We start from the raw sequence: 27,186 nt of genomic DNA on the forward strand, positions 1-27,186 counted from the left end.
ATATATATATATATATATATATATATATATATATATATATATATATATATATATATATATATATATACCTAGATAGATAGATAACATTGATAATATTCAGGTATGAAACACAAGCTCATATTTGAAGTTTTCCAAACCGAAACAGCCTCTCCAGTCTCACCAATGGACCTTATATACATATGCAGAATAAAAAATACTGTACAGTACTTTGGGTCGAGCTTCATGGAAGTCCGTATGATCTCTATAATCGGGGCTTACAATCTTGACCGTCTCTTGTTGTTACCATACTACGACTCAAGTCCTCCGTTTATACAATTTTCCCTGTTTCTCTCTCCCTACAGTTATATCTGGCAGGCGCTGAAGCTCCTCGCCAAGATGAGGTACCTGCCGATATTCTTGGCTTCTGTGGCCACCATCCTTCGAGGAGCAGAAGGCTACCGGGTGCTCTTCGTGGGCGGTTTAAGCACTAAGAGCCACTTGAATTTTTACATGGGAATTGTCAAGGAACTTGCTAGTGGCGGACACCACGTAAGTTTATGTGGCTTTCTGATCTCTCTATCTGTCCATTTACCTGTCCAGCTATCAAAAAAATTTATTCAGATTTACAGTGGTCGAATGAAGGAGGAAGGGCTATCGACTGTTAAAGTATTGGTTTATAGAACTTAAGTATATTTATCTACATATCCGCTTATCTAAAGGAATTAGATCTATGTGGGTAAGAAGAGGAGAAATGTGGTCATAGCACAAAATAACGCTCGTATCCTACAGGTGACGGTGCTGACACCATACGTAAACAAAGAGGAACAGAGAAACGAAAATATGACACAAATAGCGATTCCCGAAGCCGACTTAGTACGGATAAACCAGAACAGGTTCAACCTAACCATCACGGCGTTTTACAACCAACTCCAAATGATTACACCTATATGCCACGAAACCTTGAGGAAAAGGAAGGTACAAAGTCTCCTTCGTGAGAAGTTCGACGTGATTCTGATGTCCCCTTTCAGCGACTGTTATCTTTCCTTGGTCCACCAATTACAGGTAAGGGGGAGAGCTTTCACGAGGTGTTTAGATACTTTTTATTGGAGTATTTGTGCCATCATATATGAATTTTGAGTTATTTCCGATGATAAAACGTATTGCCTTATGCCAGTAGGGACCTAGCCACCAGTGTTCTCTAACCTTGATCTGTGCCGTAGCCTCAGTGCTATGTTCTTCTCATAGATGTCCTTTCAGTGTTAGATTTGAGTTTTGATTCTTAAAGTTTACACTGTAAAAAAGATGAAAATTATGTTTATCGCACCATTCATTTGCAATTTTTTTCGTATCTATACAAATTCTTTTTTTTTTACCCATTTTCTTCTCATGAATGACAAACATTACAATGAAACCCACACACAATATAATTCTCATTGCATTCAGAATCGCCTAACAGCTGTCCATTATAACAACAGGTTCCTTTCATTTACGTATCGCCTTTTGGCATGACCGCTAATCTCGCCGAAATGATTGGTAACCCGATCTTCCCTTCGTACGCTACAAGTGCCGCCCTGGACTACGCACATCCTTTGACCTTTGCCCAGAGAATCAAGAACTTGCTGGCGGAACTTGCGGTGTCTTTTGTCCCTAAGTATTTAGTTAACAATAAGTAAGTTTTTATTTTCTTCACAGCTGTTAGAATAAGATAATTTTTCTTTTAAAAATTTTTTTCTTAAAAAAAGGATCGTTAGTTTTCTCAATAGAACATGGGCTTTAGGTATATATTGGAGGAATAACTACAGTACAATAGAGTGGTCGGTTAGCCTTACTTGCAACGTCTTTTATATGACTTAGTACTGTGTTTCTTGTCCTTTGACCTCCGTGAAAAGGAACCAATAAATTATTATTATTATTATTATTATTATTATTATTATTATTATTATTATTATTATTATTATTATCAATAATAATAATAGCTAAGCCAACAGGGCAAATAGCCCATTGAGGAAAGAAAATAAGGAAATGAATAAACTTTATGAAAGTGACGAATAATGAACATGAAATATCTTAAGGTGCGTAACAGCGTTAGAAAAAACATTTCATATATGAACTCTGAAGAGAAACTCATATCAGCCTGTTCAACATAAAAACATTTGCTGCAAATTTGAACTTTTGAAGTTCTACAGATTCAACCATTAGATTAAGAAGATCATTCCACAATCTGGTTACAGCTGAAAAACACTGTAGTATTGAACATTATGATGGATATGGTAAGACTGATAGAACTATCTGCATACCTCATATTACATACAGGATGGTATAGCCTGGAAAGATCTGAATGTAAAGGAGAGTTGTATTTAAGAAAAATCTTATGCAACATGCATAAAGAACTAACTGAACGACCACAAACATATTTACCTAATAGAGTAACATTTCTAATTCTCCAACAAGTACAAAAAAGAAAAAGAGAAAAACTTGCTAACTTGGGGAAAATAACAGATAACTTAGGGGCTAAGAAATCAGCAGTCTTTATAAAGAAGCAAAGGAAAAATACCATTTGGGTCTACCTATCTATCTAGGTGCCATGTCTTCGACATGAGCTGTCAATCACTCTCTGTAGAAATTGTCCAGCTGTTATATTTTCATTTACATCTTCCAATAAGCTGTCCAGAAACTTTTTTTTTTCTTCCTGTAAGACACAAAAATCCGACCTTTCCCCTTCTTATTATGTGTCCTAGAAATTCCACCTGCCTCCTCATCACTTTTAGAAGTGATCTCTCCTGATTCACTCTTCTCAATGCCTCCTCATTTGTTACTCCCAGCATGTGGGATCTTCAACATTCTTCTGTAAAATCATAATTCAGCTGCATTTATTTTATTTTTCCAAGTTCTAGGTTAATGTCCACGACTGTGAGCCGTAAGTAAGTGTGGACCATACATAGGTTTTCAGTGCTCTAACTTTTGTCTAAATCCCTATCCAGTATCCTGTAGTTTGTCAATAGAATTTTTCAATTGTTGAAGGGCTTTTTTGCTATCATTATTCTTTATTTCTGTTTCTTCATTACATCTTGCATCATGTGTCATCATACTACCTAGATAGAATCATCCATGACTGGATTCTAGCAGATCGAACACAAATAACAGTTGTTATGCCTACCACAAACTTTTATGATCTTAATCTCGTGACATCCATATTCATAGCAGGACTTACGACATTGAGGGCACTCAGTCCAAATATACACCGTAATTCCCTTTGTCCTAAGAATGGCATTCCGTTTCGAAAGTATTGGTTTCTTAAAACTTCGGAATAAGGATCTCAGATGAGTTCCTCATTTGAGAAATCAAAGTTTCTGAGCATGTTGTCTCCAGACAACTGCAGTGTCTGTAATATTGCCATGCAGTACCCGAATATTGCAATACATTAGATGTGCACTGACCCAGATTTTTCTCAATATATCCAGACAGAATAAGAATTAAGACCAATGAAAGAGTCTCATCATACTTGGAAACAAATATAACAAAAACAATATGCACATGAACATATATAAAGTGATTCATACAATCAGAGACTAAAGACATGTCGGATAAAATTGGTCAACATGGTGACGCCGTCAAACCATGCAAGACAAAGTACCCTCCAGGATAGACACTTCAACTATACACTAACACCAATTTTTCATGATTCTGATCATTCTTTACATTTAGATCTTCCCGAACAGTTCCATCCTGTTCGTAATACTAGGCATGGAGTTAATTCTAATGGTCAGGCCTTCTCCACCATGAGGCTCAATACTACACAGTATTCTAGAAGTTTTATTCCAGCTTTGACTGAATTGTGGAATGATCTTCCTAATTGGGTAGTTGAATCGGTAGAACTTCAAAAGTTCAAATTTACAGCAAATGTTTTAATGGTGAACATGCTGACATAAGTATTTTTATAGTATACACACACACACACACACACACACACACATATATATATATATATATATATATCATATATATATGTATATATATATATATATATATATATATATATATATATATGTGTGTGTGTGTGTGTGTGTGTGTGTGAAATACGTATTTTGATGATGTTATTGTTTTTAAAATATTTTATTTCAATTGTTCATTATTTTTCATATCGTTTATCTCTCTCTCTCTCTCTCTCTCTCTCTCTCTATATATATATATATATATATATATATATATATATATATATATATATGTGTGTGTGTGTGTGTGTGTGTGTGTGTGTGTGTGTGTGTGAAATACGTATTTTGATGATGTTATTGTTTTAAAATATTTTATTTCAATTGTTCATTATTTTTCATATCGTTTATCTCTATTTCCTTATTTCCCTTTCTCATTGGGCTATTTTTCCTCTTGCGTTTCCAACTAGGGTTATAGCTTAGCTAGTGATAATAATAATAATAACAATAATAATAATAATAATAATAATAGGATTCCTCTAACTTCACAATGCGCATGCGCTTAACTTCATTCAAACAGCAATTGCTGAAATACGCAAATATACAGAGAAAACCAAAAGCTTTCCAGTCGTTTGTTATGAGAATTCTCAGTATATAGAAGTTCCTCTTTGGGTAAATAATGATGCGTATTTTGAAGGTAAATACCATACTGTCTCTTTTGAACAATTCATCACCATCTATAATGATTTTCGGGTGTCCTCCTATCATCACCTTTCAGTTTAAGTTATATATCAAAGTTTTATCTGGAACCAAATTCTCCTGTGCCATAACGTTATGATTTAGATCACCATTCAACTTTTTTTCTTAAACGCCTCGAACTCGTCTTCTCAGTATAATATATCTTGAGTGTTATGAGGCAGCAGCCAACGATGGATGTCTGTTTCAATATGCTTCTGAACCTTAAATGAATCGTCTGATTTTCAGTATGGAATACGAGTGTCGCAGAAGTGGATTATGCCCTGGAGACATGCCTCCTTTCACCGAAATTCAGCAAAACGTATCGCTGCTTTTTGTTAACAGGTAGAATTCGTGTTTATTTCAAACTGAGTGAGTTTATTGGACAGCTGTTTTATCTTTTTGGATTTAATGTGGGCTATACCTTGTTGAATGTTCAAAGTAGTTGTATAATCATGATGTACAATCTTTTTCAAGATTGTATATTAAATTACAATTAATTTTATAATTCATAGATGAATCTGCAATCATCACAAAGCTATATATATATATATATATATATATATATATATATATATATATATATATATATATATATATAGCAGCCTACCCAATCCGTATAAAAATGACGGCTAAATATTTAAATAGATATGCACACACAGATTCAACCCTCCCCACCCCTCCTTTTTCCTAACTACAACACGGCAGTTTGAGCAATTTGTGGGATATTGTGGTTTCTGAGTGTACCTCTTGGGTTACCTCTCTCACCAGGGTATAATTACTCTTGCTCCCCTTTACCGTACGGACTGGGAGAGACCTAGTAGTCATATGTTTAGCAATGCCGCTCAGCGTGATGGGAAATATATAATATATATATATATATATATATATATATATATATATATATATATATATATATATATATATATATATAGACACCTGCTCTATATTATACTGTATAGTAAAGATACAGAAATTATCCTGGTATTTTTCATCCACTGAGAATACTGTAACTATATTTAAGTACCTTGTCAGGGAATCCATTTGTCCTCTATAAAATGATAAAAAGCATATCACTGCATTAATTTATTTCCATTTTCACAACGTCGAGTTTAATATGATTCCCCTTCAACTTGGATAATTAGAGTAGCTTAGATCCTCTTCTGAAACAGACAATTGCTGCTTCACCTGTAGTCATCTATTAAAGCTTGAAAAGTTGCGTAACTTTCGTACTATATTGTTTAGTTCTCTTATACAATAGAACCTTATTATCCTTTATGGTAAAAGATATCACCATATTTTCGCATTATCTTTAATCAATATTACTAATCTTGTCTTATTTACGCTCAGCGTAAGAGAAATTGAGATGCCGCCTCGTCCTTACCTTACCAGCGTCATCCATCTTGGAGGGATTCACTGTCGTCCAGCAAAACCACTCCCTAAGGTTTATCTATTTTGCATTTATATTATAAGATTAATTCATTAATATATTTGCTCTTTTAAGACTGAATCATAATGGTCTTCATTCAGCGAGAAGTTTGGAATGATGTAATAAGAAATATGTAAATAATTCATATATCGACCGTGTTCCTTATAATAATGAACTAAGTGTTTTTCATCCAAATATCCGATTGGTATTGTGGTCCTTTGTTAATAAACAAGGGATTTTTCATCAGGCATCCAGAAAATAGAATTATTATTACTTAGATACCCAATGTTTGTTCCAACAGAAAGAAAAATATATGATAAAATAGAATCGAAATGGGAATACTGTAGTTCATTAAGTAATTCGTGAAAATTTTGAAATAGCAATTTCGTATGATTTCGATCATTTTTCTATTTTATTTTCTTAATGAATCAACATACTCTAAATATATTACAAAAGAACAATAAGGCATTTGATCAATAACGATTGAGGACATTTATCTTGTTATTTACCTAGAGATTTACAGCTACAAGACCATGAGTAGCCTTTACATATGACTTTTCTCACGTTTCCTTGACGGAGTAACTCCACTTAATTTGCAGGAACTTACTGAATGGGCCGATGATTCCGGAGAGGATGGTTTCATTTTCTTCAGTCTCGGAACCATTGTCCGGTCTGCCGATCTCCCTGAGAGGTGAGTGTTGAAGGGACAGACGATTGCTAAGGAATAAAGGGGATTTGATGTTTGCGAGTTATTGGTGTGAAAGACTACAAAAGATGAAGATTCTATTGTTTTATGAAAAGGGATTCATTCGCAACTGGTAGCCACTGCCAAGCTTGTTTATACTTTGATATTATAGTAAATTGGGTAATTGTTTACAACACCACGCTCTCCATTTACTCCAAAATAATGCAATCCTGCAGTTCTTATCTTCTTGCACAGTAATTAAGTGGTTATTTAAATTCTGGGAAAGCAATAATAAGTAAGATATGTTGAGGAAGGGGAAAGGGGCTATAAAAAGAAAATAGCTCGGTTTCCTCACCAAACGACTTGGAACTGACATGTCAACATAGTCAACCAAACAGAATTCGTGATGCCAGCATACATAAACAGACATTCGTGATGCCAGCGTACATTTGATATACTGTATATTCAAAATGTACTTAATTAAAAATGGATTAATTACTCAAAAGTGTCCATAAAATATGCAATTTACAAATAGTGACACTTTTGAGTAATCACTATTTTTTTTCATTAAATATATTTTGAATATACAGTATATAAAATGTACGCTGGCATCACGAACTTCTGTTTATGTACGCTGGCATCACGAATTCTGTTTGGTTGACTCTGTTGACATGTTAGTTCCAAGTCGTTTGGTGAGGAAACCGAGCTATTTTCATTTTATAGCCCCTTCCCCCTTCCTCAACATATCTTACTAATTATTGCTTTCCCAGAATTTACATAACCACCTAATTACTATGCAAGAAGATGAGAACTGCAGGATTGCATTATTTTGGAGTAAATGGAGAGTGTGGTGTTAGTAAACAATTATCGTAAATTGTAAGATGGATATTTCAAATACTCAGTATTGAATATGCTTTATATTGTTAGCATTACAAGGAATGCATTAGCAATATTTCAGATAATATTGACAATCCCGACCTAAAAATGTGTTTGTTAATATGACGTAGAGACCATTCATGGTGGGTCATAGAAGATTGGACTGAATGTAACACAGATACTATCATAACATCAAATCGTTTTCAGATGAATATACTTGGAAGGTTATACTTACGACATAACATAATGACGTAAGGGATATTGGGAATAGATTAAAGTCTGGTTGATTGTGAGCAAATTTGAATAAAACATACAACACAAATGTCAGCAACTTTTTTTTTTTTCTGAATGACCCAGACCCTTTCGTGGGTGTATGACCAAACAAAAGATAAACTAGCTTCATAAATCACTTAAAAGTCTCTTTAATTTCCTCTTTGATTATCATATTTCCTCCACGAAAATTTAGTTTATCTTTACAAAACCAAATCGGTGCTACTATAGCGTGAGGTCTACCACACTATAGCGTGAGATCTACCTCCCGTTAGCACTATAGCGTGAGGTCTACTGATGAGTTATTCGTCCCTCATAGATAAAACACATTTCATACATTTGTTTAAGCAATAAACACTTCATTTAAACATATCTTAGAAATGACTTACATAGATAATTGGATTTCTGATTACATTAAAAAAAGGAATAAAGGTAAAAATAAAAATGTTATTATATATTTCCATACATTCATTCTAGCGATACACTCTTCGTACATCAAACATGTTATCATATATTCCCATACATTTATTCTAGCGATACACTCTTCGTACATCAGACATGGTATCATATATTTCCATACATTTATTCTAGCGATACACTCTTCGTACATCAAACAGGTTATCATATATTTCCATACATTTATTCTAGCGATACACTCTTCTTCCATCAAACAGGTTAATCTAGCGATACACACTTCGCACATCTTCTAAGAATGACACAAATTGATCATTGGATTTTTTTCTCATGACCTTCCAGCAAAAATTATCAAGATGAGACTGGAACAGCTGACGACCAACACCTCGCATTCTCTTCAGAATTATCGTTTTAGCGTCCAACCACGATCGCTCAATTGATATCTCTTTTAGGCCGAGGGAAAAACTGATTTAGGAGCTCCATTTGCTTCCTTTTCTATGGACAGGTCACGTTTTTGATGGATTTGGGCAGTTCACATATTCGATGGTTAGGTGTGGTCCTCTGGGACGCTGGTCACGCGGTAGACCTCACCCTCTACCTGGGTAGGCGACATATAGCGGTAGACCTCACGCTATAGTAGCACCACCAAATCTCTATTTCGTTCGAAGCTGGTTGGGAGAGATGACTATTCTCTTACGTATTTCTCTTTCTTTCACAGCCACAGGCAGATTTTGGTTAACACCTTCGCTTCGCTGAAGCAGCGAGTCCTCTGGAAATGGGACAATGAGTCTATGCCCGGGATACCGCCAAATGTGCGAGTGGCAAGATGGCTGCCACAGCAGGATATTCTGAGTCAGTGAGATTATAACCGTCATATATATATATATATATATATATATATATATATATATATATATATATATATATATATATATATATATATATATATATATATATATATATATACTTTTCTTTTTTTACATTTAGGCGTGTTTTTTTCATATTCTAATAAGCCATATATTTTAATACATCAATGTCTGGATTCTCTCACCGACCTCGGGATCAGAGTTCCAAAGCGAAACCACTCAAAGACAATAGCATCTGACCGGCCGGGAATCGAACCCTGGTCCAGGATACTTGTATGACAGTGACAGTACCATTTATATATATATTTATATATATATATATAAATATATATATATATATACATATATATATATATATATATATATATACACACACACAGTATATAGCACTACTAACAGATAGCTTGTAAAGTTTTAATAGTAAAGCTTGCAGGACCTTTTGATTTTGATAAGAAATATCTGTATGATATAAACACACACACACACACACACACATATATATATATATATATATATATATATATATATATATATATATATATATATATATGTGTGTGTGTGTGTGTGTGTGTGTGTGTGTGACAAAAATTTTAAATATGTGCGATCTTGCTGAGTCAATGTATAATAAACATAAGCCTCCCTCAGGTCACCCGAGACTTCGACTGTTCATAACCCACGGAGGTCTGCTGAGCACCCTAGAATCTGTCTACCACGGGAGACCCGTTCTAGGCGTGCCCGTCTTTGGGGACCAGATGGGCAACATGAGAGACGTGGAGCGCCAAGGATGGGGCAAGGCACTCTCTTGGGATGACCTGACGGAGGAAAGGCTCCTCCAAGGAATTCTCTCAGTCATGCATAACAAAACGTAATCCTACATCAATATTTTCGTAGATGTTTGATCTCGGAGCCTTTGCAAATCGTTGTGATAGACCGGTGTAAAATTTCAAAAGTTTTGAATGAATAACCACATTTTAAAAGGGTAACAAACATAAGAACAGTGCATAACTTAAGATTTCCCACCTAAATTAACTTACAAATCGTATCCTTACCTACTTTATCTTACCGTAAGACTAAGTCTCAACCCTATGTTTGCTTCCAAACCGTCTTCACTCCTGACATGGTAACACTAAATCATATTTCTTAAATCGTATAACTAGCTTTATATTATTGCAGTCCAGACCAAGATAAACACCAACTGCCCCAAAGTAAAATAAATTTTACAAATAATAAGAAAGTTTACGCTTGTCCCAACGAAGTACATCCACCCTCGGCCTCCTTTACTCTAATAATTCCACCATACTTCACTTGCATCTTCTAGGGCCCTTTTGCATTTTGCACCGTCAGAATACCCAAAACCCCTCTGGTCCATTTTGTCATCGGTGTCCAGGGTTTAGACTTGGGCATGTAGCCATTACCATAGATGCTGCTTCTTTTTACCCTAGATTACCTTAAAACTTTTCCAACATACTTAAATTTGAAGCTAGTAAAACCATAATTACCTTACAAATATCATTACTTTGAAAATTACCTTGAAACCATGCAAATTACCTAAAACTAGAAGTAATTACCTTAAAAGTTTAAGACCTGCGGAGTCATTCATTACATAACATTCCTCGTATAATAAATATGGGCCCACATCAATCAATGGACATAATTTCATATCCAATACTAGCGGACCTTGTATGCCAATTAGTTTTTTCCTTAACTCTTAAACTGTTCCAATTTATCATACGTGATACTCTCGACCCTTTAACCCTGTCCCTTGTCTTACATAATGTATCTCTTTTCTACCAAGTTTTCATCTATCTTGTTTTAAGTTTTTTCCCAAGCTTTTCGTATAATTCTTGCATGCTATTCTATCATAGGTATTAGTACATTGTATCACACCCTTTTCTTGAGAAATAGAACTATATAAGATCATTTATACAAAATAACTACATCTGCTTTGACTTCCATCAGATCCTTCCTCTGTTACAGAATGCACGAAATCGTTCAGTCAAAGTCCCTCTTGATGAAAGATCGATTAATGACTCCGAGGGATCTGGTCTTGTTCTGGACGGAGTACGTCATCCGACACAAGGGAGCAGCACATCTCAAGTGTCCCATTGCTCAAATGCCATGGTGGGTTGGAACTAATGCATGACTGAAGGGTTGTTTTTCTGGTCCTATACTGCAGGGGAACCCTACTCTCTACTTCTTCCCCACCGTCATCCCTACATTAAGGGGTCGGTTGCCTGATGTGCCCTCTCCAATGCCTTCTATCAAAGGCACCCTCTTCCACCAAACCTCTTCTCTTCATACCATCCTCCACCTTGTCTCTCCATCCAATTCTGCCTCCCGCTTTATCTTCTCACCCTACCAGTTTCCTCCTAAGCCCTTCTCACTCCCTCCTCACCATCCATCCGTAACTTATGCCTACACCATCTCAGTCATGACAATCTTATCATCTCTGTAATCTTTATTACACCTGCCATTCTTTTTACTCCCTCATTTTCCAATCTTTCAAACAGTGATACTTCCCTAATCCCCCTCAGCATTCTCATTTCTGTTCTCCACAAGCTTTGCTTCCTCTTTTCGCCCCAAAGCCCAAGTTTCTGATCCATACATTAACACTGTGCTATAGATCTTGATTTTTATATTGATTGACATTCTATTGTCATATACCACTTCTCCTACTCTCTACAGGACCTTTCATAATTCATTTATTATGTACATTCCAAGGCAGACCCCATTTCACGGCAAATATTGCTCGTTTATTGTTAAATTCACATTATCGAAGCACTTAGAAAACAATGTTATTGCCACTATTACTAATTTTTTTTTCGAAATTATACTTAGAATAAATGCATACCTGTAAATTAATCAAAATCATAATAATCTATTAATGTATTCATTGTGTTCCAGGTACAAAGCGTACAATGTGGATGTGTGGCTGATATTCGCAATGTTGTGTATGCTGATTGTGTGGATCTTATCTTACTCGATTCGTGCAGTTCTGAGGTTCCTCTTCAAGAAAATGAAATTCAAGCGAGATTAAATTCAACGCGTAATAAACATTGCAATTCACAGAACACTAACAGATCTCATAGAAAATGTTATGGTGAATGACAGGAGCATCAAAGTTGGATGTTAAGTCAAGCATTTCAAATTGATTTCAATTTCTTTGGGTATTTGCCTACTCTAAATGTTGGAAAATAAAATGAAATGTGTAGCGGTTACCATCATTATTACTGATTTAAGGAATAAAGATTAAATACTGTTTGACTGAAATATCAATCTCTTTCCAAACTACCTGGTAGCAAGGGTTTTTCTGCACCTTTTTTTTTTTTTTTTTTAGATTGTCTAGCCCTCCAACAAGACACGTTCAATTCCATCTCTTCCTTTTTTGTCAGCTTCCGATAAAATCTTAGAAAAATTATATATTAATTAACGGCTGCTATAACCAGGGCGAGACTATCTTTAACGAATGTAGATACTGTACTAACTTTCGTATCACTCGTTAAAAAAGAGTATAAGGACCGTTTTCGGTCTCATAACCCCCTCCCTCCGCCCACACGTTTCCAGGCCTTGTCTAGGCTAGAAAATACCCTTGCTGGCATAAGACCAGCTTAATCTAAACCAATACTGTATATTATGTAGATGAAGTTTAGCATTATGAAACTATAATCATCAATGTATGTAAATCACTATAATGATGTGTTTAAAGATAATTATATTTTCAAATAGAATCTAAATTGATTGATTGATTTGAAGTTCTCTGGCATCCTGAATGGAATCTAAAATAATTGAAAATTGATACATAAACAGAAATGGCAATAAAGAACAATTTAAAATAAGATGGGCTTGATTAAAAAAAGTTTACCACTTGCCATCATGATTAATGAAAATGCATGACTTTCAGTCGTGAATGATTAGGTTTAGATAGTAATTCTGGGTCAACATATTAAATCTAACATAAAAGAAACTCAATCGAAATTAAAATTGTTCCACAAAATATAGTCTCTTTTTAAATCTACCGTATTCATTGGAATTAAAACACACGGTTTCCTTTATTTATGTAAGCTATTAAAAAGTATTTCACAAATTATAGTCTCTTTTCGACTCTACCGTATTCAATGGAATTAAAACACACGGTTTCCTTTATTTATGTAAGCCATTAAAAAGTATTTCCTTATATATGCAAATTGACTGATTTTTTTTTTTTTTTAAGAAAAGTTTCCGGGTCAGTTGTAAAACCATATAATTAATTTTGTCGAAAAAAAAATTATTTCATATAATTTCCGGCTTGACATTCCAAGTCAGATTTATTTGGTTTGAGAACTAAAGCCTCAGTAGCACCATTTAATGTTTTCTATTTTCACCTTTTCTCTAAATCCCAGAGCTGTCTTGCTCTAATTGGATGAAGCGTGAACAGATTTCTTGCTTTGGGAATGGACTGAATTTCATCATTTCCTTTATCCTCGAATTTACTTTGTGTAAATTATTTCATATGCAAATGAAAATAAATAGATAATTAGTCGTACATCATTGATATATATATATATATATATATATATATATATATATATATGTGTGTGTGTGTAGGCTATATATATATATATATATATATATATATATATATATATATATATATATATATATATAATATATATATGTATACATACATACATACATACATACACACACATATATATATATATATATATATATATATATATATATATAATATATATATATATATATATATATATATATATATATGTGTGTGTGTGTGTATGTGTGTTTATTAATCCCATATTTCCTTTCCTCACTGGGATATTTTCCCTGCTGGAGCCCTGGGGCTTGTATTATTCTGCTTGTAAACCAACCAGGGTTGTAACTTGGCTAATAATAATAATAATAATAATAATAATAATAATAATAATAAACTTTCGTATAGCATGGATAACTGATTACCATAACTATCTTCTTCTGACTTCGATGTTAAAGAACAACCCAATTTAATTTTTTTTTTTTGGACCGGTTAATTTGTAACCGGAGTTAGATCTAGATCATAATGATAGGTCTATGTGCCCAATAAACAAACCACTACCTAGGATCACTTAATATCGGTTTTGATTATTTAGAGTTCGTCTAAAAATCATAATAAACTCTTGAGACATTGGCAAAATAGTTTAAATATCTACGAGGGAGGAATTAGCCTGGAAAAGTATTAATACTCCTTGGGTATGCCACACTAAAGAAAGATCGGCTCAAAGAACCAAAACACCTCGTTACTTATTTCTACTTGATGGTGCTGATAAGTTATTGCTTAGGCGATTCCGGAGAACAATTCATACTTAATGATAAGATATTGCGTATACTTTAAGGTACAGTACTTGAATGACTGTGTGCAATGGCCCACGTCTGGAAAGAAGTGTAGTCATACTATTGGAACCTAGATATACTGTATGTCTACTGTGTGCTCTAGAGCCTATATTAGACCCCGAAAGTATACAATAAGCTAACACGAGACATTCGAATGACAAGATAGATATTAAGACGTTTTAGAGGAAAATGAAGACTTTCTTATTCTGTGAGTGCTTCGATAGTGACGATTTAACTGTAAGCAAGCAATACGCGATATGAAATGTTGAATGCTCTCGAACGAACATGATAAACAACTGTGAAAGTCCTGTAGAGAGTAGGGTTCCCCTGCCATACAGTACAGGATCGGAAAAGCAGCCCTCAAAGTACAGTAAGTAAACAAGACACTTTAATTGGCATAACAGCTTGTTTGTTGACACGCTGCTTATTCGGATGTTCACTGTAACCGTGTCCATCACCAACAACATAACTGATAATTACAACAAAAGTAAATACGTTATAACAACAATTATATCAAGTACATACACAATGACACTTCACTTCTCATCTCAGCTATCTGTGTTATCGTCATATCGGTTGAGCGGAGTTCCGACGACAATCCTCCAAATAAACTGATTAGTAACAACGGTGATATCAGTGTATATTAGTGCTCCCAGTTTCTTGCTTGCGTGCTTGTGGGCCCATTAATGTGCACAATGAAATAATAATAATTTACTGGAAAACGACTGTGGAGGTTTTGTCCTGCTGCGTGGAGCATCTTAAATTGGCAAGAAGTATTTCCTTCTTAAAATCAGGTGAGATAACTTTTCATATTTTATTTTTACAAATTTATTAGGGTGCATCACAATGTATCTCTCTCTCTCTCTCTCTCTCTCTCTCTCTCTCTCTCTCTCTCTCTCTCTCTCTCTCTCTCTCTCTAAATTATTAATCATTAATCATTAATCATTTAGACCCGGGTTGGATTTGGACAATTGCTTAAAATTGTTTCGAAGGAATTTGACCTTCATCTTTATCAGAGATAAATATTTTCTGAGGTACTGTACAAAGCCCCTGGAGAATAACAAAAATGGGGAACCACAGAAGAAAATATGGGTTTATAGATGGGTAAAAATACAGAATGAGTTTCTAACCTACCCACACTAACCTAACGCAACTTATGACGCCGAGTTCACTTGACTGTACTCAGCCTACTGGGGGCGGAGTCCCCCGACTTCCCCCCACCCCAACGACTCTCTTCCATGCTCCCTATCATGACCTACGACAGCATATCTCTCCGAAAACTTTCAATGAACCATATATGCACTTAAGCTAAGTCTACTTGTAATTCTTACCTTAGTCAGAATGAAAGTTGTAGATGGTGATTCTCCTTCCTTTCGCCAATGCATTCCTTCTCCACACAATTAGGGGCCATTTGGTGTAAAATTTGCAGATTACACACTGAACAGCTAAAAATCATTACTTTAAGCTGGTTGCAACGAAAATATAACAACTCGAGGCTTCGAGTCTAGATCTGCGTAAAATTTACCGAAACAAAACTAGACAAGAGCACAAATCGACCGTTCACATTACACAAGTCACCACCCTCAACGTACTGATTTCGAGTTTCTTGAATTGGTAAAAATGATACTTTCATTTCTAGCCAAATACATGAACCGTATGTTTTCCTACTTTCTATGTTGTTTTATTCATGTTCTACCATGAATATTAGGGAAAAACGCTCTTTTATGAGTTTCCCTATCCCCTTTCCCTTTTAAAAACAACATTGGAGATTCCTGTGAGTAATCGGCGTTTATGGTAGGGAACACCAAAAAACAAGTGATTTATAGCAATAATAATTGTCAGAAGTGCATAATAAATACAAGATAACCAGTTGAAAAATGTATGGTTCATGTAAGCTTGTGGGAAATTGAAGTATCATAATTACCTATGATTCAAAGCACGTCCCTCAGGTGGTTTGTGTTCTGCCGTGGCACGTAGAGAAAAATGCCAAACTAGCCAGCACTCGCCAATTTCTTATAGCGAATTCCAGTTACACTAGAAATTATTGTATTAACCCTGAAATTACACTAAAATCGTAGATGATTGAATAAGATAAAATCAGAGGGCCCCGTTAAGTTTTATCATTTTTCCCCATTCCAACAACTCAACATAAAAATTACTAATAAGATTCGGTCTGATTTTATTACCCACAATGCATCAATGATAAACAGACTGATCGCGATGTCGCTTAGATTTAAATTGAACTAAGGAAAAAAAATCCTGTTCCTTACACATATATTAGCAAATAATTCAGTAATAGTTAATTTCGGATATATTTTATTATGTTTTCGTTACGACAAAGTTTATATTTTGATAGGCGCGCATTTATTTGTTTGTAGGTCTGTTTGTCTGTCTGTATGTTTGTGAATTGCATAACTCAAAAACTATTTAACCGAATCTCATTAAATTTGGTGTGATGATTGGTCATGATCCAAGGGAATTTGATTAGATTTTGGGAGCGATTGAATCGAAGGTCAAGGTAGCGAAAAGGTAAAAAACGTCTTTTTGCTATATCATGACCAATCTTTATCCGATTTACATGGAACTAATGCTAAATGTGCATTATTCATTTGAGAATGATTGGGTCAAAGGTTAAGGTCAAACATTTCTTTTTGCTAAACAATGGTACACTTTTATACAATTTGCATGAAATTAGTGCACAAAAAGGTAAAAAAAAAATATCTTCTTTTCCATATCGTGGCAAATCTCTTGAAATTTCGTGGGATGATTGGCCATGATCCAAGACGATTTGATTAGATTTTGGGAATGATTGGGTCAATTGTCAAGGTCAATGTAACAAAACGTCAAAAAAGTGTTTTTCCTATATCGTGGTCAATTTCTTTCAGGTTTGCATGAAACTAGTACCAAAATGGGCATAATTCAATTGTCTATTTTGTTATGAAGCGATGTCGAAGGTATACGCTATAACGCGTGTGCGTTTCAGTTCAGACTGTGATGGTTCAATAGCGATGTAATTTTCTCCCCTGGTTTAATTAAAGTGTTTCAAAAAAATGTACAATATTGCTTTTTTTTTTCTTTTTTTTTTTTTTTACTAAGTCTTTTATTACTATTGCCCTTTTTCCTTCATTCCAGTTACCAACAATGTGGAAAGTGGGATATTTGCTGTTGTTTGCTGTGGCTGTCTCGACATCTGCAGCAGATGGGTACCGAATACTTTTCATGGGTGTTCTCGGTACCAAAAGTCACACGAACTTTTACATGGGAATCGTCAAGGAACTTGCCGACAACAGACATCACGTAAGTTTAATTATGATGTTGAAATACACATTATTCTCAAACTACTACTACTACTCTCTCTCTCTCTCTCTCTCTCTCTCTCTCTCTCTCTCTCTCTCTCTCTCTCTCTCTCTCTCTCTCTCTCTCTCTAGCTGGGATTTCCCTCCCATAAATCAAATCTGTTTGTGGTTTCAACTCAGACTTCAGACTTGAGGTAAAAAATCCTGCTTCCTTGTGTAGATTTATAAAGTATTTAATTGTTCGTCATAATATTCAGTCACATAAAAAAAGAGTGTCCCCTTTTCCGGTGGTACCCAATTACACCCAGACAACTGCTTTTCCGTCTACCCTTTTGGATCTCTCTGCTCGATGTCGAATTATTGATCAGTATGGAAATGAATAATTCAGAAATAAGTACAATTATAAAATGCTGTGAATGTTGAGGACTTAGTTTTCATAATCCATATACTGGCACTTACCTACATAATCTTAAATTCAATCACCCTACAGGTAACTTTCGTGACTGCTTACAGCTATAAAGAATCGCGGACGTCCGAAAACATCAGGGAGGTGCTGGTACCCGGGGTCCCTTCCTTCCACGAAAACATGAACCGTTTCAAGATGTCAACGCTCAGTCTTATCTACAAGCTTCGCGACTTCACACCTCTTTGCTTAAGGTCTCTGAGACACAGCGAAGTCCAAGGATTGTTGGAAGAGAAGTTCGACGTCATTTTGCTATCTCCATTCAACGACTGCTTCCTCTCAATCGTCTACCGGCTACAGGTATGGATTTTTTTTTTTTTTTTTAATTCGGGGCATATAGCCCAGCGCTGTGTTCGGGGAGTTCATTTAGTGCCATTAAGTACAAAGGCGTTTTGTAGGAAGATTTAAAAAGGGGATTGCGGTAGAGTTGAAGGCTAAAACGTGCATGGAGTGAGTTATCTTAAATGTGTTGCAAATACTCGTAATAAATAATGCCTACAATGCAGTGCATGAAGTGAACTGACGGCATTGCCTCTATCAGGCTCAGCTACAGTTGGGCTCTTACATTCTAGTCGTAGATATAATTATGTTCTTGCACTTCATAAATATTTTTCATAACATTAATTCTCTCTCTCTCTCTCTCTCTCTCTCTCTCTCTCTCTCTCTCTCTCTCTCTCTCTCTCTCTCTCTCTCTCTCTCTCTCTCTCTCATTAAAGTTTAGTAAAAATACCGGTGCAAAGTTTATCAGACTTAAAACTTTCACTTTCATAAGGATGATCTAATTTTAACCCGTCACCATTGTTTCAAACTTTTTAGCTCTGAAAATTAATGTTATATAGAATCATATTACGTTCCAATACCCCACATTTTTAAGCATATTCAGATAGTTCTCTTTCTCATAAGATATTTTAATGAATTTTCTGCGTTTGTATGATTCTCAACTATAACGTCAGGATGTTTCATACTACTCCAAGTTATCTTTAATTTATTCTTATTATCTGTATTCACGTCAATATTTTTTCTTACTTCTATTATTCTTATCTCATAATCACGTCGATATCTCTGTTTATTCTTATTATCACATATTCACGCCAATGTCTTTTCCGACCATTTTCTTTACTCTTATTATCTCATAATCACATCAATATCTTTTCTTACTCTCATTTACTTCACAATTGCACATTCACGTCAATATCTTTCCTGTTTTTTTTTTTACTCTTATTATCTCAGATTCACATCAATATCCCTTCCTGTTTTTCTTTATTCGTATTACCTCATAATGACATCAATAACGGTTCCTACTTTCATTTACTCTTATCAACTCACAATCATGTCAATATCTTTTCCTGAATATTAAAAACCAGCGTGTTGGTGATCACTTCCATCTCAGGTACCCTTCATTTACGCGTACCCAATCGGCATGACGCCCTACCTGGCTGGCATTGTGGGCAATCCAACCTTCCCCTCGTTCGCTCCTGTGATGTCCCAGCATGCGTATCCACTCGGCTTCTGGCAAAGAGCAGCCAATATTCCGTTAGAGTTTGGAGCATTCTTCTTTCTCCAGCACATATTTATTCACGAGTAAGTGACGTCATAGAATTAATGTGTTCTTCGTCTTTAGGCTATGTATTTTTATTGTTTTTATTTCATCATTGACGAGTGAAAGCTGACTGCCAAATTAATGACAACGTACTTGTCATGTCAGGGTACAGTGATGAAGTTTTTTTTATCGTTATTAATTAGTTTTAACAGATTGTTGACTATCATTCTGGGGTTTTAAAGAGCATGAGTAAAGAGTATAGTTAATGAGTTTGACAGCCAAGTTATAAACGATAAAAATGACAATTGAGAAAAAAAGACTCGGAACAATTTACCTGGAGCCGAAAGGATTTGCAAATAAACTTTAGGAATGTCCACAATATGCTGTAAAATTCACATTTTTAGCCTATAAATTAACATAAACAAATCCTCCAACACTACTTCTATTCTCAGAAAACAGTGATGAAGACACCTGTAATGACAAAGATCTTTTTCCCCTTAGGATAGAGATTCTCAAACTTTTAGGTATGATAGATCATCATACCCCTGTCCCAATTCTCTACAGTTATGTGAAGTTATAAAGGGAAAATATTGGGATGCTTAATATTTAAAGAATTTTATGAATTCAAATCATTCATTCATTCATGTATAAGAAATTACTTTTATTTTTCTCAAGATTAAGAAATAAAGATATATACATTTTATACATGGTTCCACGGGAAAAAAATGGAATTAAAGCATTGTTTCTTTTATTACAAATTTAAAGTCAAACATTATTTTTTTTGGTAATCAACAACAATTAAAGATATTACTATTGCAATATCATTTGGAAACATGGCATTGATTCCCTATAAATATCAATACGAGGGTGTAGAAGACAGTAGGCCTGCATATCGCCTATCAGCATCAAAGTCTTTCAGCTTGTTCCTGGCTTTGTTTTAATGCAAATTAAAGCTAAGAAACCCACCTTGCAACGGTAAGCTGTGGCTAAATGGATGGCCACATTGAGATCTCTCTAAATTAACTGAATATTTCATCTCCAGTATGACCCACAGAGCCAACTCTTCACTGATAATTCAGTTCCAGAGTTTTGCCATGTCTTCATGTAAAAAAAGGAGCTTTTCTGTCGTATCACCGTCCTCAATCACCTCTCCATCAATAGTAAATGGTTTAGTTATCAAAGCTCTCTTCCCCTTCCTCTACCTTGTCAACGTCTACCATGCCTCGCACTAGTGTTTCTTAGGTCTGGCTACCTCTCCTCGATTCACCTTCAGCACAAATCAGCAAATGCCTTTTTACGCTTTACTACTGCAATTAAAAGAATACCCGGAAGCCAAATTACGTCATCAATAGCAGAACACTCACTAGACATGGTAGAATGCGCAGCAATCAAATTCCACAAACTAATCTCTTGATCGCTTATCTCACAAATACTCTCCATGGCATTCTTTCAGGGATTAACAAAATAAATGTTGGAGTAGGCAATAACTTGCATTATTATGATAAAGATAGTATATGTATATATGCATTATTTGTTATTATTTATTTATACATTTATTATTATCTATAAATTTACTGAATTTTACTCAATATAGCTATTACTTTTAGAATGTGCCTCATGACCCCAGTTTGAGAACCGTTGGAGATCAGTGCCGTCAGCACATTACGCTGTCATCATCATCTCCTCCTACGCCTATTGACGCAAAGGGCTTCAGTTAGATTTCGCCAGTCATCTCTATCTTGAGCTTTTAAATCAATAGTTCTCCAGTGGTTCTCGAACTGGGGTCATTAACCCCGTGGGAGAAATGAGGTCGTTTCAGGAGGGTATTAACGAGGCACATTCTAAATTTACGCTGTGTACTGTAAGCATAAATTTTTTTTTTTTTTTTTTTTTTTTTTACAGCGTTTCTTCGACAATTAGATGCACTTGTTTTGTACCCTTCTACTTTATCGCCGCTCCAGTTTCTTTTCTTCCTTTCAGCTTTCCAAACTCTTTTGATTAACTCCATAGTGCAATTGCTGGGTATCTCCCTAGTTGCCCTAGGATGCTGAAGGACCTGAAAGGCCCCAAAGCAGGGATACTATCCCTATTCCATAAATCTAATCCAAATTTTTTTTTTTTTTTTTTTTAGAATGGATCAGGAATGTCACAACAGTGGGTTATGTCCTGAGAGTATGCCTCCCTTCTCTGAAATACAGAAGAATGTCTCTCTCGTCTACATAAACAGGTATTAAATCTAGATGGTTTTATTATATGTACTCTTCATTCGTTTTTCATTTCACCGTAGGTTAAGAGACAATTTTTTAGTTACCCTAGAAGATATGTTGGAATGGAGTTTTGGTTTAAATCAAATTATGATATGATTATCCAGTTGCAAATATATGTGCAAAGGATGATCTTAATAGTAACTACTGTATAAGTTTGTACAATGTTTAGACTTTCGATACACAATACCGCTTTCAAAACCTCCAATAGTTTTCTTTGCATTTCACTATAATCCGTGATACACTTTCCGTAAGTACGTTATACTTATAATTTATTTCAAATATACGAACCATTCTATTATTACAGTGTACGAGAGCTGGAGACACCAGCACGCCCTTACGTGCCAGCTGTCATCCATTTGGGGGGAATCCACTGCCGGCCTGCGGAACCACTTCCCAAGGTCTGCTATTTCCGTCTCGTAATGTTATACACAGTTCTGTATACCTTTATTATGCCTATAAAGGAATTAAGTTAATCACTGCTTTTTAAAAATATGAAATTATACGTTTATACAGTATACGCCCTTTGTACTGCCTTTATATACAAAATCTCCGTTCACCATTCTATTATCCACAGATCTGCAAAGGATGAAAAAGTAATAATTTGCTATTTTAACACATTTCTTCTTATTCCATTTTATTTCGTTATTAGTTTGACTAGATCTTGTGAAATCCCGTATCAGCGTGATATGTTTATGTTTCAAAGGGATTAAACTTTGAAATAAACCAAAGACCTTTACTGAACTAACAGGATCTCAATGAATGGGCTGAAGGATCTGGGGAGGACGGCTTCATTTTCTTCAGTCTCGGAACTGCTGTCAAATCAGCTGATCTCCCAGAGAGGTAAGTGAAATAAGCTATTGTTTCAAGATGTGTTGGTTCACCCTTAGCTAATAAAATGATCAGCTAAGGACCCTTTTTGCGATCTGCATTACCATTCTCGTTTGGAATTCCCCTCAGAACGGATGTAGAAATAACGAAATAACATCATACTGTGAATACCCTTTGCATCTACAGTAGTTGCAAATTCAGATTTGAGAATTAGAAACTGCTAGGCCCAGATCATTCATTCTTTTTGTATTTTCAGTCACAGGCAAGAGCTGATCAAAACTTTCGGATCCCTGAAACAGCGAGTCCTCTGGAAATGGGATGACGAGTCTATGCCTGGAATGCCACCGAATGTGCGAGTGGACAAATGGCTACCACAACAGGATATTTTGGGTTAGTAAAATAAATTTCCCCACCAGAACGCTTGAGGGAGTCATTTCATTAGTAAGAAGCCCTACAGCTAGTAACTAAAAAATTATTTTACGACACGCAATTAACACAATTTTCTTTGCCCAAAAATTTAATAATACGTTCTATGAGCAGAAATATAACCTTACATCATTCTATAACTCGTGGTAACTTCCCCAAATATCAAGAATCATTAGGATAAATCTTATTTATTTTAAGCAGAAAAATGAAACGAGAAACTGTTCTTGAAATGAATGACAGTTACTCTCAACAATTTGTGAATCAAGAATTACTAAAAGAATATTCATCTCTTTGAAAGATAACAGTCCAAATTCTTGAATATTTATAAAAAAAAAAAACTCTGAATACGAAATTAAAGATAATATAAAGAATCTCGCATCATTCATATTATAATAAAAACTTTTCTCAGAAATTTAATCGTACAAAGAACCCTGAACTTCCTACAAAGAACCCTGAACTTCCTATAAAGAACCCTGAACTTCCTCAGGTCACCCAAAACTTCGTCTCTTCATAACACATGGCGGTCTGCTCAGCACTCTGGAATCTGCCTACCACCGGAGACCCTTGCTCAGCATACCCATCATAGCTGATCAGGAGAACAATGCGAGAGAAGTGGAACGCCAGGGGTGGGGCAAGACTCTCCTGTGGGAGGATCTTGCTGGAGGAAGACTTCTGGAAGAGATCTTATCTGTCATGAATAACAAGACGTAATTCAAATAATATTTCCAGTGGAATGGCCAAATTCTTTTCATGTATGTCAATTTAACGGATAATCAATAACTATCTTTCCATGCAAGTAATTGAATTAGCGAAACTATAGAAGTTCTAACTTGGTACGAATGGTTCGATGTTGATGGTTTTGTCATTTCATATTCTATTTGATATTTACCTATTTGACAATGTTATTCATCTTAATGCGTTCTAGTTTTATCATTTTCTTTATATTATTCATTATTTCTCCATTTCCCGTACTTGGCTGTTTTCCCTGTTGGATTCCTTGGGCTTTTAGCAATTTTTTTTCAGCAAGGGTCACAGCTGTGGCTGGTAATGACAATAATGATAATAGTAATAAACTGACCCAGGCTCAAAACCTCCATGCCTATCTATCATCTGTTGCTAAAAAGAAACACCTTCCGTTGCAGAATGCACGAAGTAGTACAGAAGAGATCTCGTTTGATGAAGGACCAGCCAAGAACTCCTAAGGAGCTGGTCTTGTTCTGGACAGAATACGTCATCCGACACAAGGGGGCAGGACATCTCCGTAGTCCCATTAGCCGAATGCCATGGTAAGTTTCTTCTTCTTCTTCTTCTTCTTCTTCTTCTTCTTCTTCTTCTTCTTCTTCTTCTTCTTCTTTTATTATTATTAGCTAAGCTATAACCCTAGTTGGAAAATCAGGATGCTATATATGCCCAAGCTAAGCTCTAACAGGGCAAAATAGCCCAGTAAGGAAAGGAATTAAAGAAATTACAAGATAAGTAATGAGCAATCAAAATAAGACAGTTTCACATTAAAATAAATCGTTCACATATAAACTATAAATACTTAAAAAATCAAGAGGAAGACAAATAAGACAGAATAGTGTGCCTTAGTGTACCCTCAAGAAAGAGAACTTTATCCCAAGAAAGTGGAAGGCCATGATACAGAGGCTCTGGCACTACCCAAGACTATATGTGTATATATATATATATATATATATATATATATATATATATATATATATATATATATATATATATCAAAGGCCCCCATAACTCTTTACCGGTAGTATCTCAATGGGTGGCTGGTGCCCTGGCCGACCTACTATATATATTAATGGTAGGTAGTAGGTCGGCCAGGGCACCAGCCACCCGTTGAGATACTACCGGTAGAGAGTTATGGGGGGCCTTTGACTGGCCAGACAGTCCTACATTGGATCCTTCTCTCTGGTTACGGTTCACATTCCCTTTGCCTACACATACACCGAATAGTCTGGCCTATTCTTTACCGATTCTCCGCTGTCCCCATACACCTGACAACACTGAGATTAACAAACTATTCTTCTTCACCCAAGGGGCTAACTACTGCACTTTTACTGTTCAGTGGCTATTTTCCTCTTGGTAAGGGTAGAAGAGACTCTTCTAGAAAGACACACCAATATCAAACCATTGTTCTTTAGTCTTGGGTAGTGACATTGCCTCTGAACCTTGGTCATCCACTGTCTTGAATTAGAGTTCTCTTGCTTGAGGGTACAATCCGGTACACTATTCTATCTAATTTCTCTTCCTCTTGTTTTGTTAAGTTTTTATAGTTTATATAGGATATATTTATTTTAATGTTGGTACCGATCTTAGAATATTTTAATTTAACTCATTTCCTTTCCTCGCTGGGCTACTTTCCCTATTGGGGCCCCGCGGCTTATAGCATCATGCTTTTCCATCTAGGGTTGTAGCTTAGCTAATAATAATAATAATAATAATAATAATGATAATAATAATCATAATAATAATAATAATAATAATAATAATATAATAATAATAATAATAATAATAATAATAATAATAATAATAATAATAGAGTGCATTGGTTTGATTTTGGAATGTCCTTATCCTAGAAGAGCTGCTTATCTGCGCTAAAGAATTTTTTATCCTTGCCAAGAGGAAATTAGCTCCTGTACAATTACAGTACAGTAATCAACACCTTGACTAGAGGAGAGGTTTCGTAGAAGAGGATGCCTATGATAGAAAGCATTGAAGAGGGTACTCAGCGTTTTGCAGCCTAGTGGAAACGTAGCCTAAATGTAGGGACAACGGTGGGGAAGTAGTTAACCCCTTTAGCGAAGAAGAATTATTGAGTAATCTCGGTGTTGTCAGGTGTATTAGGACAGAGGAGAATGTGAAAAGAATAGGCCAGACTATTCGGTGTATGTATAGGCAAAGGAAAATTGAGCCATAACCAGGGAAAGGGATCCAATGTAGTACTGCCTGGCCAGTCAAAAGACCAAATAACTCTCTAAGGGTAGTATCTGAATAGGTGGCTGGTACTTCGGCCAACTCACCGCGTACTGTAGGTCTACTCTTGTCTGTCATATGTTGTGATGTTTGTGTCATATATAATTAATTTCTAAGTATATGTGGTGGTGGGAGAGATATCATTTGAGAAATATAGTAGTTATCTAGTGAACATGAGGTATAGAAGGATTAAAGTGATAGAAATATCTGACCCTGCGAATTTTTTTTTTCTTTCGCACGCGAGTTTCATTCTTGATTGGACTTTTAAAAGACTGTCATGACTGCACCCTATGTCCCATTCATTATAACCTCTCAAATTCTCTTAATTTAGGTACAAACTCTACAACCTCGATGCCTGGCTGATGGTTTTGACATTGTGTGCGCTCATGACGTGGCTCTTTTGCAGAATAGTTCTAGCAGTCATAAGGTTCCTTCTCGGGAAAGTGAAAGCTAAGCAAGATTAATTGCAGGTTGCAAAATATGGTTTTCTGAGCATTTGCATTATAAATGTGGATTTTAAGCATCATTTTTTATATATATTTTATTAGTTGCATTTTATATAAAAATAGTTTTTATTCACAAATACACACACACGCACACACACGCGCACGCACACACACGCACACGCACGCACACACACACACACACACACACATATATATATATATATATATATATATATATATATATATATATATATATATATATATATATATATATATATATATATCAATTAGTAAGTTGTGAAGTTATTTTTAACAATGAATTTTTCTTATTTTCCGGGCTGTCTAGTGGCTAGAGCCCGGTCAATGTGTATCGTGGTTACGT

At 35.3% G+C, this 27,186-nt stretch overlaps 1 protein-coding gene across 1 annotated transcript in view; it reads left to right on the forward strand.

Annotated features, from left to right (window-relative positions):
* Nucleotides 1-360: 360 nt before the first annotated feature.
* The window catches only part of LOC137624786 (uncharacterized), a 137,285-nt gene continuing 110,459 nt past the window's right edge, over nucleotides 361-27,186 (forward strand). The window contains exons 1-16 of the mRNA XM_068355739.1: nucleotides 361-528; nucleotides 769-1,041; nucleotides 1,455-1,648; nucleotides 2,158-2,296; nucleotides 11,143-11,304; nucleotides 12,088-12,210; nucleotides 17,683-17,847; nucleotides 18,337-18,609; nucleotides 19,700-19,890; nucleotides 21,981-22,076; nucleotides 22,421-22,514; nucleotides 22,865-22,956; nucleotides 23,201-23,334; nucleotides 23,858-24,077; nucleotides 24,513-24,656; nucleotides 26,690-26,819. Coding sequence (XP_068211840.1) covers nucleotides 376-528; nucleotides 769-1,041; nucleotides 1,455-1,648; nucleotides 2,158-2,296; nucleotides 11,143-11,304; nucleotides 12,088-12,210; nucleotides 17,683-17,847; nucleotides 18,337-18,609; nucleotides 19,700-19,890; nucleotides 21,981-22,076; nucleotides 22,421-22,514; nucleotides 22,865-22,956; nucleotides 23,201-23,334; nucleotides 23,858-24,077; nucleotides 24,513-24,656; nucleotides 26,690-26,819 — 2,583 coding nt within the window. The 5' untranslated portion in view covers nucleotides 361-375. The remainder of the gene's footprint in view (nucleotides 529-768; nucleotides 1,042-1,454; nucleotides 1,649-2,157; nucleotides 2,297-11,142; nucleotides 11,305-12,087; nucleotides 12,211-17,682; nucleotides 17,848-18,336; nucleotides 18,610-19,699; nucleotides 19,891-21,980; nucleotides 22,077-22,420; nucleotides 22,515-22,864; nucleotides 22,957-23,200; nucleotides 23,335-23,857; nucleotides 24,078-24,512; nucleotides 24,657-26,689; nucleotides 26,820-27,186) is intronic.

The sequence above is a fragment of the Palaemon carinicauda genome, chromosome 31 (assembly GCF_036898095.1).
Source record: "Palaemon carinicauda isolate YSFRI2023 chromosome 31, ASM3689809v2, whole genome shotgun sequence".
Taxonomy (NCBI): domain Eukaryota; kingdom Metazoa; phylum Arthropoda; class Malacostraca; order Decapoda; family Palaemonidae; genus Palaemon; species Palaemon carinicauda.